Genomic DNA, 17,499 nt, shown 5'->3' with positions numbered 1-17,499 from the left:
ATACAGTCTGTAACAGTATGTGGTGGATATTGACTGTCTGCTTATGTTCCCAACAAGCTAAAATAGGATTTGGCTTTCTGTCCGAAGAGACATACTTTTATTCAATCTCCTGCGAAACGATATAAATAACAGTTAATTTAACACTGCCACTCCAAGTATTCTTAAGTTCTACACACTAAGTTGTAAATATTGTAGAGTTTTATTGTTGAGCTTGTACTTTTTGTTGACAGGCTGGCTTGTTGTTTTAAGATGTTGTTAACATCTCTAGGCTGTAAATGTGGTGGTTGTCATTGCGATGTCTCCTAGTCCAACTGTTTGGTGTCTGATATCAACAGCAGTGCCTTTCTGTGCCTTCCTTTTCAAGACACTATATTAATCAACATGATATGTTGTAATAGCCGATCTGTTACAAATCTGATAAGACTACAAATCAATCACAGTAGTCCTTGAGTTGGCAGTTCTAAAAGCTATGTCATTGACAGTGTCAGTCTGCTGAAGTGATTGGTTGTGTCCAATATTTTACCCTATTCCCTATATAGTCCACTACTTTTGACCAGAGGCATATGCTGGCCCTGGTCAAAAGTAGTGCACTATATAGGAAATAGGGTGCCATTTCGGAAGCAGACAAATTGTTTATTGGTTACATTAAAAAGTTCTTTACATAATTTTGTCATTTCCAGTCTTTATACAGGCATGGTTTGATATTGATTCTGTCCAAGTATATTTGTTATTTAGCTTGGTGTCCGGTTCAGTTAACATCCAAAATATCACTATCCTCATGTAGTTTGCACTGGAAAATTGTTTTGTTGTCTTCTAAAAATGGTTTGGGATTTTAAGTTGTTAAAGAAATGTGTAGTATAATTCAAAGTGCAATATGCATAAGTCGCTCAGCCATTTCCTGGTTGCAAAAATTATAATAGTTTGCCTTACTTTAGTTTATGTGACAAAAGAAGCAGTGCAGGGAATCATTGTACCATCTAAACCGCTGTGAAATATATTTTCAATAACCAAAAATATTTTCAACTGTTTGAAGCTGGTGTACAAAACCGAAAGTAAAAGACGCAAAAATGAACCTTAAGAACGGGAAGCATAAAAATAGCGCACATGGAACATATCTACCACTTCTTAGACTTACTTTAAATGATAATGACAGATCTATAACTCAGATTTCTATGTACATTTGGTCGGGTCATATTGCAGCTTTTAGTCACTCCTCCTTAACACCACACACACACGAGAGCGGTCCATGGTTGCTAACATGCTGACTACACCGGCCACTTGTCCGCCATCATGTTGATTTTGTCTATCCTCGCCAGATGCAATCATGACATGTAGGTTAAAATACCAAAATCAACTGTGAATCAATTATATTAATTTCAGGGCAGGTCAAAACACACATGAAACATTCATGGACATTTAGTTAGCTAACTGTTGCTAGCTAGTTTGTCCTGGGACATGAACAATTGCCAAAAGCTTGCTCGTTTGCAATTTCGACCTGTTAAAGCCGGCGCTCTTCTGTTTTCAAACCCTTGCGCACAGTGCCCATATGCACATGGAACGCGAGAGATGTGCTTTTTGTGCCCGTAAACCTCGCATTTGATTAAAAACCAATGAAGGCAGTTTTGTTTGTCCTACCCAATGCATTCGCCAAGTAGCCAAGACTATCATAAATGGTTTGGCTCGTGACACCGCTTTGAAATAAATCTAGTTTGGGAACTTCCCCTTTTTATCTATGTAGGCTATTGTACATCATTTTATCCAACTCCCCTTATTATTTTGGTTGTGCGTAACAAAACCTCCATGTAGGCTTTATGCCCATCCTGGAACGAGAGATGAGATGATCCGGTGACACTCTTATTTAGAAACATTGAAGTTATTTTCCTGTAACCATAGATTGTTTTCAGTTTTGTTTGATTAAAGAACAAGCCCTTATAGGCTACCCTTACCCTACTATAATGAAAGCTGGATCAACAGCAATGCGTCTGGTGTCTTTCTTATCATGGCCATGCATTAGCCAAGTAGCCTAGCCATAAAAGGTTTCTAAATGGTCTACTCCTGAGGTTTTTGCTGTCATGCTTTAGCATTATTCACAATTCACATAGGCCTACCTGCAGTGCATAGGCGACTCCATTCGGCTTGGACCCATCCCCAATTCCAAAGAGCGCCTCTTGTCTGGTACCAAAGACGCGCTCCTCCAAACATATTCAAATTGTTAAGTGCTATAACGCCATATCAACAGTAGGCCTGGCTATATCTTGCTTATTTAGAATGTGCCTCACACCTACAATACAATTTACGGGAGCCTAGTATTTTTTTTTTGAGTAGAAGTGCGATGCGTAAAGGCCTATACTCGTTGAAGTCAGTTACAACAATGTTGACTGTCAACACTCCAAACATATTGATCAAACACTGGATGTTTTTTCTTTACTGTTGCTATAAACTCATTACTGTAGCCTATGCTATTTAATAAACTGTATCAATCCACAATGGACTAGGAAGATAATATTCTGTGCTCCCAGTCGAATTAGAGTTGATGACAACGCAAAGACCGTCAGTAACCGACAGAATTTGAGACAACGGCATGCCGTATTAAGCCATGAAACAATCGTCACACTTATAATTAAGTCCTCGTCACACTTATAATTGATTTATTCATCAAAACCCAGCCTTTTTGCGCTACCGCAAGCTATTCTGCTCATAATTACCGCAGTGAAAATAGCTAGAATATTCCTGACACAGCCCCGGACCTATAGCCCTACCGCCAGGCCTAAGATTTACCATTGCGTTAGGTTTGTTAAAATAGAGCCCTGGGTTGTTATTTTACCTGACATGCATATGGTCCTCTTTTTAACTGGTTCTTTGTAGAATTTTGACCTGGAGTCATACAAAATCTTCTGTTTCTCTGCTCCGACAGTTAATCCACAGATGCTAGTTCACGCGTGTGAGCGGTGTGGGTGAAATGATTAAATAACATGTATGTGTACATTTATTTTGCAATGCTCGCGCACGCAACGTGGCCGTTGTGGTTTGGTTGTACGGCTGAGCTTCTGTTTTTGTATTTGAGCTTCTGTATTTTTCTGTTTCTTCTGTGTTTGTAGCATTTGAAAATGATTCTGTTGGTGTCATATGTGACTGTCACAGACACAATGATCCTACTTTATTAATTTTCCAATGTGTCTGTTGAGTTCTCCTGACGCACACGTTAATCCCTGCTTGCCCTGTTTATGACTCTGTGTGCGTGCGGAGTGTAGCGTGCGTGGCGTGTGTGTGCGTTTTGTTTTTCTGTCTCTCTGTCTTTCTGTCTGGGCCCAAGACAATCCTCCTGTCTGGAGAGAAGTTGTTTGTCTTACAAGTTTAGAAGAGCTGACAATGACATTCCTCCATGTTGTTTTGAATTGTTTCCTTCCTCCTCTGTCCTATGGAGTCACCTGACTGAACCAGTCTCATGACTGTTACACAGCCCCATGATCCACCATTATACAGCTCAGAGTCACTGTCAGGAGTCCTGCTTTTATACACACACACACACACACCGTCTGTTCTGTTCCCCTGCCTCTCCCACAAGCCCCCTCTCCCACACACTAGGTGTTCTTGACATCCCTGTCATCGTTAGTTGGTAGGCAGAACCCCAGAGGACTTGTGAGTTATTTACCAGCTCAGACACATGTCTCTGTAGTGCAGTTATATAGCTACCAGAATAATCTGGCTAATGCACTTGTGTCACTTTAAAGGACACAGCTGGCTACAGGAAGTAGATAGAATAGATGCCAGTCTGCCTCAATGTCAACCCACACAGGCTGTTGGATCTGTGACACTCAGTCAGCATCTTCTAAGAGACATTGAAATAGCACACAAACAGTACTGTACAAGCTGTAGGCCTATAGAATAATGTATGTAAAATACATCCTGTTCCCCCCTTTTACCAAGTTTGTTTATCCACCGGGCCAAATATACTAAGATGTCAACCAAAACTGGATGATGATTGAATGTGAACGTCAGGTGTTTGTCTGGTGGGTTGGTATCACGTGAGTAAGGTCATATAGTAAAACAAGGCTCATATTGACATTCATGTAAACACATGCTCTTCCTTACCTCCAGTTAGTGCAGTCAGTGGTGCTATTTAATGAACAGCCCTCATCCACCATCTCCAGTCTGAATACACTACACCAAGCCAGTCTGAATACACTACTGAACTACACCAAGCCAGACTGAATACACTACTGAACTACACCAAGCCAGTCTGAATACACTACTACACACCAAGCCAGTCTGAATAATCTACTACACACCAAGCCAGTCTGAATAATCTACTACACACCAAGCCAGTTTGAATACACTACTGAACTACACCAAGCCAGTCTGAATACACTACTGAACTACACCAAGCCAGTCTGAATACACTACTGAACTACACCAAGCCAGACTGAATACACTACTGAACTACACCAAGCCAGTCTGAATACACTACTGAACTACACCAAGCCAGACTGAATACACTACTGAACTACACCAAGCCAGTCTGAATACACTACTACACACCAAGCCAGTCAGAATACTCTACTACACACCAAGCCAGTCTGAATACTCTACTACACACCAAGCCAGACTGAATACACTACTGAACTACACCAAGCCAGTCTGAATACACTATTACACACCAAGCCAGACTGAATACACTACTGAACTACACCAAGCCAGTCTGAATACACTATTACACACCAAGCCAGACTGAATACACTACTGAACTACACCAAGCCAGTCTGAATGCACTATTACACACCAAGCCAGACTGAATACACTACTGAACTACACCAAGCCAGTCTGAATACACTATTACACACCAAGCCAGACTGAATACACTACTGAACTACACCAAGCCAGTCTGAATACACTATTACACACCAAGCCAGACTGAATACACTACTGAACTACACCAAGCCAGTCTGAATACACTCCTACACACCAAGCCAGTCTGAATACACTCCTACACACCAAGCCAGTCTGAATACACTCCTACACACCAGGTCCATGTTCATCTCTGAGAGGAGAAGATAAGACAGCAGAGTTTCTCTCCTCATGTGGGAAGCCAGCACAGTACAGTACAGGACCGGAGTTGTGATATTCTGTGCTTCTCTTCTGTTTTGTGGTCCTCCAGGTGGAGACGCGGGACACACTGAACAACATAGCGCTCAAGTTTGACACCACGCCCAACGAACTGGTTCAGCTCAACAAGCTGTTCTCCAGAGCCGTCTGTCCTGGCCAGGTGTGAACACGATCTACTGTACACCCATCACTGGTTCCCAGTCACTTTCAGAGACCCACTGGGCAGCACCTTTTTGTTCCAGCCCCACACTAGCATGCCTTATTCAAATAGTAAACTACTGTAGTCACAAACCCCTTGATTAGGTTGAATCAGGTATGCTAATGCTGGGCTGTAAGACAAATGTACAGTCCTGGAAGAGTTCCCTGAGGAATGGATTGAGAAACACCATTCTACTACACTCATGCTTGGTGTGTTTCTCTCTCACTGCATCTATCCTCCATGCCACAACCACTAACACTCACCCACTCCTCATCCCTGCTCTCTCTTCCCATTGATTCTGACAATGGCATATACTGGTGTCACACAAAGTCACTACTAACCACTCATAAGAGTTAAAGACATCTGTGTCATGGGAAACAGGGTGTTGAAATCCCTCCAGTCCTCAGGCAATAGCATTAAAAAGGTACAACTTCATTGGTCCTGTTCATTAGAACATACCGTAGCAAAACGTTTCACAACGGAAAACAAAAAACAAGCATGTTTTGTTCCGTGGCTACTGAACAGAACCCTGGGGCTCAATTTCGCTGGGCTCAATGTCTCCGTTGTGTCCTATTGAACTCTCTCTGAGGCCCCAAATAGCACCCCAGAACATGACAAACAGACAAAGTTTGTATTTTCCTGGCGTCAGAACCAGAGCCCCTCGAATCTACTCAAATGGAGAGTCAAGGCGGGGAGTCTGCAATCACATTGACAGTCAGAGTCAGTAGCAGCACTCAGCAATATGACGCACAATGCAGGGTTATTGATGTTGTTTCCAACCAGCCAGCCAGCTCTGGAGGGCTCTCAGCATCTCTCTACTGGGATCCATGACCAAACACTGCCCTAGCACCACCAGTATTATCACAGAGGAACACACACACACACGCACGCACACACACACACACACACACTGGGATCAGAAAAACTCCACTCCTGTTCTGTCCCTGGCTACACTTGTTAGCATTAGCCTGCCATGGCGTCACATTGGGCCCATTCAGTCAGAACACGCTCACCACCACTTAACTGTCTGGCCCTGCTCTCAGGGGGACAAGGAGACACAAGTAGGGCCTCTCAAGATCCTTAACGCCGACAACACATGCTAATCTAGTGCTTGAACAAAGATCTATATTCAACATATCCTATGATGACTTAGTCAAAGCATAATGAACTCTAAAAACATCAGACACAGTGTGAGAAATAGTACATCTGATGGTTTTATGACACGCATTGTGTGCTTTCACTTTTTGTTGTTTGTCCACCTTGTGATGTGATAAATCATGCTGAAAACATTATATTTTCATAGTCACTTCTGTCTTTGCATGTACAGTACCAGTCAAAAGTGTGGACACACCTACTCATTCAAGGGTTTTTCTTTATTTTTGCTATTTTCTACATTGTAGACTAATAGGGAAGACATCAAAACTATGAAATAGCACATATGGAATCATGTAGTAACCAAAAAAGTGTAAAAACAAATCAAAATATATTTTATATCTGAGATTCTTCAAATATCCACCCTTTGCCTTTATGACAGCTTTGCACACTCTTGGCATTCTCTCAACCAGCTTCATGAGGTAGTCACCTGGAATGCATTTCAATTAACAGGTGTGCCTTCTTAAAAGTTAATTTGTGGAATTTATTTCCTTCACTATTATTCTACAATGTAGAAAATAGTAAAAAATAAATAAAGAGAAACCCTTGAATGAGTAGGTGTGTCCAAACTTTTGACTGGTAGTGTATGTTCCTTTCTCTGTGTGCACACACATGTGTAGGCCTGTTTACATCCAGACATGGATTGTGTTTGCAGGTTCTGTACGTTCCTGATCCTGATCACATATCCAGTCTGGGGAGCTCCCCTTCCCTTAGCCCCATCAGCCCTCTGTCTCCCACCTCCTCAGAAGCTGACTTAGAGAAGGTGACGGTATGTTGGCATTCACGCACGCACACACTCACAATGAATGCATTAGCATTCTTCACCATGCGTCTGCTCACAAGCACACACACACATACGCACAACACCTATCATGTAGTGAGATAGATATTTATGCAGGATTTCTGATAAAGACTTCTATCACAAATCCTATTGAAAATGTGAAGGGACAACTCTCATCCAGTTCTTACAGTACATATAATCCAGGACAGGCCAGACAATAAGCGATGCATTATGTTTTATGAGCAGAATAAATCTGTAATGTACTTATTCTCCATTGATAGCTGACCTACAGTATACAGACATGATGTATGGCTCTGGTCCCAGGTAATAGAATGGCTCTTTGTTCTGCCCATTAAGCAATAGTTACAGTGATGTTAGGGAAACTTCCCTCACACCATTCTGCTCTGGGGCGGTGACAGCTGAAATGCCAATGCTTTTACTGTACCATTTAGTCTCCATTTATAGAAGCATGCAGCCAATAAAGGCACAGGTAGTTTGTTATTTACTGTATGGTTGTGTTGACAACCCCAGTATATAAGAGGGAATAATGTGTTAGTTGAGTGCTGATCAAGGGAGGGACAGGGGATAAAATATCTGCAGGTTTTCACTGTTCCAGCAACTATGGTGTGCAGTATAGCTTGGTGAAATGCCCTTACGTGTGGTTGGTTCTAGCAGGTCTGGAATCAGGCCTATCTATTCCTCTATAATGGAATATTGCAAGCTGACTGCTGTTACACTGTTCTCAGATCAGGTCAGGAGTGTCACCCTCCTGCTCTATACATTGCCCTCTCCGCCCCCTGCTCCACCCGGCACCAAACGAGCTAATCATTAAACACACATGAACCTTCTGACCCCCAAAGAAATATGACTGTTTGTCCCAGGTGGTCTCCATGGTGACCAGGCACTGTTTTGTCAGAATGTTATCAGAAAATGGGTTCCACTGCTACTGCTGCCTTGCCAAACTAGCTGCATAAATCCAACACTACTCAGGCTGAAAGAAGGATCCCGTTCGTTAGTTTATTTAGCACTTATCTATTTAGGTCATGCCTGTAACAACAGGAGCCTATTTCTTGGCTCTCAGCGGAGGAAGAGGATCTGAGGGAGAGGGGCTGTGTGTGACTGTGGAGAAATTAAGCCTTTTAGTGTGATGCTCTGTCTGATATTTAGAGAAACTAATGAACGGTGCTCGTTCTCTCAGATGACCAGCGAGACAGCGTGCATGTCCCAAATGGCACCCTATTCCCAATGTAGTGCAATGCTTTTGACCAGAGCTCTATGGGCCCTGGTCAAATGTAGTGCACTACATAGGGAATAGGGTCCCATTTGGAACGCATACAGCAGTTATTCCAGAGAGAGGAAGCATGATGTGTTTCTAGGACAGACAGGGGAGGGTAAATCACCTCAACAGGACGTGGAGTAAAGATCCAGCATCTAGGTGCTGTTTGGTTTACAAGGTAGAGGAAGAAGGACCTTAATAACCTGCAAAATGCTTTTTCTAAACCTCAATGATCTTTTAATTATAAAACAATTTTTGGTGCAACACACAGGAGGTTGGTGGCACCTTAATTGGGGAGCGGATTAGGTGGAATGGTATCAAATACATCAAACACATGGTTTGATGCCATTCCATTCGCTCCGTTCTAGCCATTATTATGAGCCGTCCTCACCTCAGCAGCATCCACTGGCCACACAGAACAGGCTGTAATGTCTGGCAGCAGAATGCACACATCTCCCAGGCATGACATGTTGTGGCCGGCTGGCCATCGCGCTGGCATTAGAATCTCACGCTGTGACCGTAACCAGCCTAGCTCACTGTCCTCCTGACCTCTCTCCCTCTCCCTGTCCTGTTGTGTCCTGGCACCCTCACTTCCTTCCTTCTGTTCCACAGAACAGAGTAGGCCACTATTTTTAGGGCCAGGGAAAGTAGGACTAGTGTAAATTACCTGCATGGTCCGCTGCGGGGTGGCTGGTGCCAAACTACAGCTGCTCAGGTAACCCAGCCCGGCCTTGGGGTTTCACCTCTACTCTGCCACCTTTCCAACATCCTCTTGTCTCTATAGGAGAATCAGAATGAAAGTTTCAAAGGATGCATCCCATTAGTTTACAGTATATGTTTGTTCTGCTCATGGTTGCAGAACATGGACATGTCCACATGAGGGGGCTGTGGTTACATTTTCCACAGCATTCCACTGCTAACCTTCTACTCTCTCTGCCTTTGATGTCCAGTCCTCATCACAGCCTGTCTGCAAGGCTATACGGTACAGGACGGAAGCTCAGGGCGTCGGCAGGCAGGTGGTTTGTCCTGAAGGGGTCTGGGAAGGAACTCATTCCTTGTCCTAGTCACTAGTCATTCTATTCTGTTATTTTCTGTTGTAGTGTAAATGGCTGTAGATGTTGTGGAGGGTTAATATACGGGGTCAAACATTTGGCTAAAATAGTCCCTCGGTCTTCCTCTCTGCACTAAAGATCCACATGAATATATAAAAATATATATATACTATAAAATCACCAGGAAATCAGCTCCAAGTGATTTTAATTTTGGAAATTTGTTCCCAAATATTTCCATGCATAATAGAGAGACATGTAATCGTATACAAATAATAATTGATTGGATTTATATAGCTTTTTTCTACCAACTGAGGTACTCAAAGCGCTTTACATGTACTGAACAAAAATATAAATGCAACATGCAACAATTTCTAAGATTTTACTGAGTTAAAGTTCATATAAGGAAATCAGTCAATTAAATAAATTCATTAAGCCTTAATCTATGGATTTCACATGACTGGGAATACAGATATGCATCTGTTGGTAGGGGCGTGGATCAGAAAACCAGTCAGTATCTGGTGTGACCACCATTTGCCTCATGCAGTGCGACACATCTCCTTCGCATAGAGTTGATCAGGCTGTTGATTGTGGCCTGTGGAATGTTGTCACACTTCTCTTCAATGGCTGTGCGAAGTTGCTGGATATTGGCGGGAACTGGAACACGCTGTCATACACGTCAATCCAGAGCATCCCAAACATGCTCAGTGGGTGACATGTATGGTGAGTATGCAGGCCATGGAAGAACTGGGACATTTTCAGCTTCCAGGAATTGTGTACAGATCCTTGCGACATAGGGCCTTTCATTATCATGCTGAAACATGAGGTGATGGCGGCGGATTAATAGCACGACAATGGGCCTCAGGATCTCATCACAGTATCTCTGTGCATTCAAATTGCCATTGATAAAAGGCAATTGTATTTGTTGTCCGTAGTTTATGCCTGCCCATGCCATAATCCCACCGCCACCATGGGGCACTCTGTTCACAACGTTGACATCAGCAAATCGCTCGCCCACGCGATGCCATACAAGTGGTCTGCGGTTGTGAGGCCGGTTGGACGTACTTCCAAATTCGCTAAAATTACCTTGGAGCCGGCTTATGGTAGAAAAATGAACATTCAATTCTCTGGCAACAGCTCTGGTGGACATTCCTGCATTCAGCATGCCAATTGCACTCTCCCTCAAAACTTGAGACATCTGTGGTATTTTGTTCTGTGACAAAACTGCACATTCTAGAGTAGCCTTTTATTGTCCCCAGCACAAGGTGCATCTGTGTAACGATCATGCTGTTTAATCAGCTTCTTGATATGCCACACCTGTCAGGTGGATGGAGTATCTTGGCAAAGGAGAAATGCTCACTAACAGGGATGTAAACAAATTTGTGCACAACATTTGAGATAAATAAGCTTTTTATGCAAATGGAAAATGTATGGGATCTTTTATTTCAGCTCTTGAAACATGGGACCAACACTTTACATGTTGCATTTATATTTCTGTTCAGTATAGTAGGGGGACACTCACCTCATCCACCATCAATGTGTAGCAACCAACCATTTTTCGGCAGAACGCTCACCACACATCAGCTATCAGGTGGAGAGGTGAGGAGTCATATATGCCAATTAGGAATGAGGGGGATGATTAGGTGGCCATGTTTGAATGTGGCCAGGTTGGGAATTTAGCCATGACACCGGAGTGAACACCCTTACTCTTACAATAAGTGCCATGCGATTTTGAATGACCACAGAGAGTCAGGAGACCGGTTTTAACTTCCTATCCGAAAGACGGCACCCTACGTAGGGCAATGTCCCCAAATGTAAGGTTTGAAATGATTGTTTTAGTCAAATATTATATATTTTAGGCTTTTGAAGTCAATTTGCAATCTAAAAATATTTGTTTTATTATGTTCCTGCCCCCCGACCATCCGCTCAAGAAAAAATTGTCCTGCGGCTGAATCTAGTTGATGATCCCTGCAATATAGGTTTACTAAGAGGGTGGTGGAAAACAAACAACCATCACATATATAATATTAGACGGATTGTGCTACTATGGGCACGTCCCAAATGGCACCCTATTCCCTTTATAGTGCACTAATTTTGACCAGGGCTCTTGTCAAAAGTAGTGCACTATAAAGGGAATAGGGTGCCATTTGGGATGGGACCTTGGCAAAGCAAACAGCAGCAGCAGCCCTATGGATGGATGCAATATCCATAGCATTATATCAGGGTCAGCTTTCTTCCTTCCACCTGGCAGGCAGCTCTAGACTGGATTGATTTCCCATGGCCTCTGGGATCAAAGCACCATGCGGTAACACCATCCCATCCCTCCCTCTCTCCATTCGTCTATCTTTAGCTTCTCTCCCACTCTCCGGTCGGCCAGTGTACACCTCCTCTCACAGAGACACACACGTCGATATCTTAGACAATTATGGGGTTCACATTGGTATTTCAATTCTTATGGAAAACTCTGATGTGTAATGGGGTGCCCATTCCCCCAACCCCCAACTCCTAGCCCTTAATTAGAACCCTGACGAGGCTAATACGTGAAACATACAGTCCTCAGTGTATATGACCGCTGTCCAAGTACCTGAGGGAAACAGTATATTATGTATACCTAGCCTAGTGTCGGTTTATGGTATGAACAACACCATGGTGACAGATAGACACTGGAACACTGTTAAAGAGTATCTCTCATACGGATGAGAGGGCAGGGTGGGAGGGTTAGCTCACAGTTTTGCATTAGACCACCACACTCACACACACTCACACACTCACACACCACCCCTTCCTTCCTGTGATCTGCCTCCTCTCCTGTGATGATAGGGGGATGTTGTCTAGGAGAGGAAGGAGGACATGTTAGGACTCCCACTGTTTATTTTAAACCAGGCCAGTGTTCGGATTTCTGTTGTCAGCTATGTGCTGCTGGGGAAGAGGACAGTTGGGCTGTGTCCCAAACGGCACCCTATTCCATACATTGTGTACTTCTTTTGATCAGAGCCATATGAGCCCTGGTCGAAACTAGTATACCATATAGGGAATATGGTGCCATTTGGGATGCAGCCAAGAGCTGTGTGTTATTGGAGGCTGTGAATACCTCTTGTCATGTTGCTGTAGCGTTACTGCAGCAGAGCAGAGAGGACTGGAGCATGAGTCACTAGGAAGTGAATGTGCCAGGGAAGAGAGGATGGGTGAAGCACTGTAGATATCCACCTGAAGTGGATGACAGTGACCGACCAAGGAGAGCACCACTCAAGTGTTGTGTTGTCTTTCCTACTGATGTATAATGTTCCTGTAACCGTGGGGGTTCAGTGAAGGCCTAGGTTTTAACTCAGAGGGCTAACATAGTCTTGTCGCGTGCCGGAGTACCCGGGTTGGAATCCCAGCCAGTCCCATTACTGTCTCCTTTCAGAGAGATTTTGTTTTGTCTAGCATATTGAGCTTCCCCCTCAGCCACATTAGCTGCCCGTGTGTGTTGCTAGTAGTATGCCTGTAGGTCAGTAGTCGTGGGCTGGTGCTGCTGCTCCCAGGGAGACAGAGACAGGAGAGGTGTGGGAGGGTGTCAAGAGGCCAGCAGACAGCTGTGGGTTTGGTGTCTCACACACAGCAGACCTGCACCCCTACTCTTCATCTCTCCGTCTGCCCCCTGTTCCCACACCTTCCTTCCCTATCCCTCCATCCTTCATTCCTCCGTCCTTCCATCCCTCCATCTTCCTGTTCCCACACCCTCACTATCCCTCCATCCATCCCTCCGCCTGGCTCCTGTTCCCACACACTCCCTATCCCTCCATGCCTCCATCTCTCCATCCCTCCGTCTGGCTCTGCAACCATTCACACAGCCTGGCACGGCAGCAGGCCATGTGGCCTCGCTCACAAACACAGACCAGTCCCACCATGTGTGGTGTTTGCAGGCAGCAGATGCCCCATCTGTGGATAAATCATGATCATTGTTTACAACGGAGGAGGCATTGGAGTACATCTGACAGACAGTGCCTAGAAAGGATGGTAGTAGGGTGACTGAAGACGGGATGGCCGGGCAGCTGACTGAAGACGGGATGGCCGGGCATTCATGCGGTTGAGTCAGTTTCTCTGATAACATGGGCTCTTAACAATGTGATGAAACTTTGTTGCTCCTTGCTCAAACAAGCAAGGTGTTGTGGCAAACAATGAATAGAATGGGCTTGGAACCTCTAACCCTGGCAATTTGACCGGTAAACTCATGGGTACACTCAGCAATGGCTGCCTGGTATTGCAATAATTTTTGTGGTAATGTAGAATGTTCATTCAAATGATGTTAACTGATGTGGCCCATGCAATGGAATGTATTTTTTGTAATGTCAGTTGAGTTGAATCAACAAATCATAGCACATATTGATAGGTACACTTCCTGCTTTGCTCCTATAGGTACACTCGCTATGGCCGCCAGTTCACCCATTATGCCATCATTGACTTGACTGGGGAAGCCTGTTCTAGTCATTCTATTTCTATGGCAGTACATGCAGTCAGGAGCGGAAGAAAGGAGAAAAGGTGTGTCTAAAATGCAAAATGTAAAATTGTTTGCTATTCGAATGGTTATTACGGAGACCGCGGTCATTTGGCTGTCCAATTACCGTCATCCAAATTTCCATGATCATCACAGGCCTGAGTCCTCCTCATGAGATGCAGCAGATACTACTGTATCTGTACATAATAACACATCTTAAAGCTTAAATCTCTCTCTGCTTGTGATAAGAACAGTAATACTGTCTGTTTGTTGAGTGAACAGGGTTAAACAGGGTCTTTGCTGTCATCGTGGCCCATATGGTCAGGGATTGAGTTGGGTCAGGAGCATGGGTTTACCCTGAGTCCATTACTGGGTTACATGAAGCTCATATGACCAATAACACAGACAGACTGCTGACAGACACACACACACACACACACACACAAACACACACACACACACACGTATCTGTAGTTGGGTACTGTCCGCCTGATATCTCAGTTTCATGTTCCATGAGACTGAGTGAGTGTTCATTTCTCTGTGTGCGTTACATTGGCAGTGCTAGAGTTCAGTTAACATTCCAGTACAGCAAGAATGGTCAGTCTACTGATCTACACACAATTGCATGACGAAGTGTATGATGTATGTAGATAGAGGAATACCAGAGCTGTATTTATATAGTCTTCATGTGCACTTCTCATCCTGTTTCTATCATACTAATCAAGCATCAACTAGTGAACCACCATAAAGATGAATGCTTCAGCCTCATATAGATATATTTATCTAGCTAATTGTCATTATGAACTTCAGACTACAGGAAGTGCATTCATTTACTAATGTATCTGATTAGACATACGTCTTTCTCTGTCTCTGTCTGTTTGTTGACCTGATTGGCTAGCAGTGCAGAAAACAGTGCTACATGTAGACTAGCTATACTCTACTGTATATTTAGATACTCTGGCTGATTGGTTTGATGTAGGGAGACATACACTATATATACAAAAGTATGTGGACACCCCTTCAAATTAGTGGATTTGGCTATTTCAGCCACACCCGTTGCTGACAGGTGTATCAAATCGAGCACACAGCCATGCAATCTCCATAGACAAACATTGGCAGTAGAATGGACTTACTGAAGAGTTCAGTGACTTTCAACATGGCACCGTCATAGGATGCCACCTTTCCAACCAGTCAGTTTGTCAAATTTCTGCCCTGCTATAGCTGCCCCGGTCAACTGTAAGTGCTGTTATTGTGAAGTGGAAATCTAGGAGAAACAACGGCTCAGCCGCAAAGTGCTAGGCCACACAAGCTCACAGAACGGGAGTGCTGAAGCTCGTAGTGCGTAAAAATCTTCTGTCCTCGGTTGCAACACTCACTACCGAGTTCCAAACTGCCTCTGGAAGCAACGTCAGCACACAAACTGTTTGTCGGGAGCTTCATGAAATGGGTTTCCATGGCCGAGCAGCCACATGCAAGCCTTCGATCACCATGCGCAATGCCAAGCGTCGGCTGGAGTGGTGGAAAGCTCGCCGCCATAGGACTCTGGAGCAGTGGAAACGCGTTCTCTGGAGTGATGAATCACGCTTCACCATCTGGCAGTCCGACGGACGAATCTAGGTTTGGCAGATGCCAGGAGAACGCTACCTGCCCCAATGCATAGTGCCAACTGTAAAGTTTGGTGGAGGAGGAATAATGGTCTGGGGCTGTTTTTCATGGTTCGGGCTAGGCCCCTTAGTTCCAGTGAAGGGAACTCTTAACGCTACAGCATACAATGACATTCTACACGATTATGTGCTTCCAACTTTGTGGCAACAGTTTGGGGAAGGCCCTTTCCTGTTTCACCATGACAATGCCCCCATGCACAAAACGAGGTCCATACAGAAATGGTTTGTCGAGATCGGTGTGGAAGAACTTGACTGGCCTGCACAGAGCCCTGACCTCAACCCCATCGAACACCTTTGGGATGAATTGGAACACTGACTGCGAGCCAGGCCTAATCGCCCAACATCATTGCCCAACCTCACTAATGCTCTTGTGGCTGAATGGAAGCAAGTCCCCTTAGCAATGTTCCTACATCTACTGGAACGCCTTCCCAGAAGAGTGGATGCTGTTATAGCAGCAACGGGGGGACCAACTCCATATTAATGCCCATGATTTTGGAATGAGATGTTCGACGAGCAGGTGTCCACATACTTTTGGTCATGTAGTGTACATGTCTTTCTCTGTCTATCTGTTTGTTGACCTGATTGGCTAGCAGTGCAGAAAACAGTGCTACATGTAGACTAGCTATACTCTACTGTATATTTAGATACTCTGGCTGATTGGTTTGATGTAGGGAGACATATAAACTTAGATCTGATTTTGCCAACTCCTTCTTCATTATTATCACTTGGTATATAATCAGGTCAAATCAATGTAACATGTCGCTTGAGTATATGACATAGAAATATAATGAATAGAACGGCTTGGAAGCTCTAACCCTGGAAATTTGACTGGTAAACTCATGGGTACGTACATTCACAATGGCTGCCAGGTATTGTGAAGCAATAATCTCCATGGTATTTTGGAATTTTCTATAAACTGATGCTAGATTGCCACGGTAATGTAGAATGTTCATTCAAATTATGCTAGTTGCAATGGAATATATTTTTGTAATGTCAGTTGAGTTGACTCAACCAAACACAGCACAGATTGAAGGGTATACTTCCTGCTTTTACTTCCTGCCATGGGTACACTCAAAATGGCTGCCAGTCCACCCATTATGCAATCATTGACTTGAAGATTTGGAGACTTGAAGACTTGGAGATTCCCTTTTTATTCATTCTATTTCTATGGTATGTGATGTGTGCAAGAAGTTTGTTACTGAAATCTAAGATTGCTTATATTGATTACATTCAATCGTTTGAGCGTTGAGTGTTGTTGAATTGATACGGCTGCTGTTGATACTATTCTACAGTGAGGGAAAAAAGTATTTGATCCCCTGCTGATTTTGTACGTTTGCCCACTGACAAATAAATGTTCAGTCTATCATTTTAATGGTAGGTTTATTTGAACAGTGAGAGACAGAATAACAAACAAAAAATCCAGAAAAACGCATGACAAAAATGTTATAAATTGATTTGCATTTTAATGAGGGAAATAAGTATTTGACCCCCTCTCAATCAGAAAGATTTCTGGCTCCCAGGTGTCTTTTATACAGGTAATGAGCTGAGATTAGGAGCACACTCTTAAAGGGAATGCTCCTAATCTCAGCTTGTTACCTGTATAAAAGACACCTGTCCACAGAAGCAATCAATCAATCAGATTCCAAACTCTCCACCATGGCCAAGACCAAAGAGCTCTCCAAGGATGTCAGGGACAAGATTGTAGACCTACACAAGGCTGGAATGGGCTACAAGACCATCGCCAAGCAGCTTGGTGAGAAGGTGACAACAGTTGGTGTGATTATTCCCAAATGGAAGA

The 17,499-nt window shown here is 43.8% G+C and overlaps 1 protein-coding gene across 6 annotated transcripts in view; it reads left to right on the top strand.

The window, feature by feature from the left end:
* LOC311126928 (oxidation resistance protein 1-like) overlaps positions 1-17,499 on the top strand; it is an 84,004-nt gene that overhangs the window by 42,245 nt on the left and 24,260 nt on the right. For 3 of the 6 annotated variants that reach the window (XM_084158639.1, XM_084158637.1, XM_084158635.1), the window contains exons 3-4: positions 5,156-5,263; positions 7,110-7,223. The exons of 1 other annotated variant lie outside the window; for it this stretch is intronic. In XM_084158639.1, the coding sequence (XP_084014765.1) occupies positions 5,156-5,263; positions 7,110-7,223 (222 nt within the window). The remainder of the gene's footprint in view (positions 1-5,155; positions 5,264-7,109; positions 7,224-17,499) is intronic. 2 more of the 6 variants (XM_084158640.1, XM_084158636.1) reach the window with 1 other exon arrangement.

Source organism: Coregonus lavaretus (assembly GCF_964263955.1).
Source record: "Coregonus lavaretus genome assembly, chromosome: 3".
Lineage (NCBI taxonomy): Eukaryota > Metazoa > Chordata > Actinopteri > Salmoniformes > Salmonidae > Coregonus > Coregonus lavaretus.
This window is presented reverse-complemented; position numbering and strand designations above follow the sequence as displayed.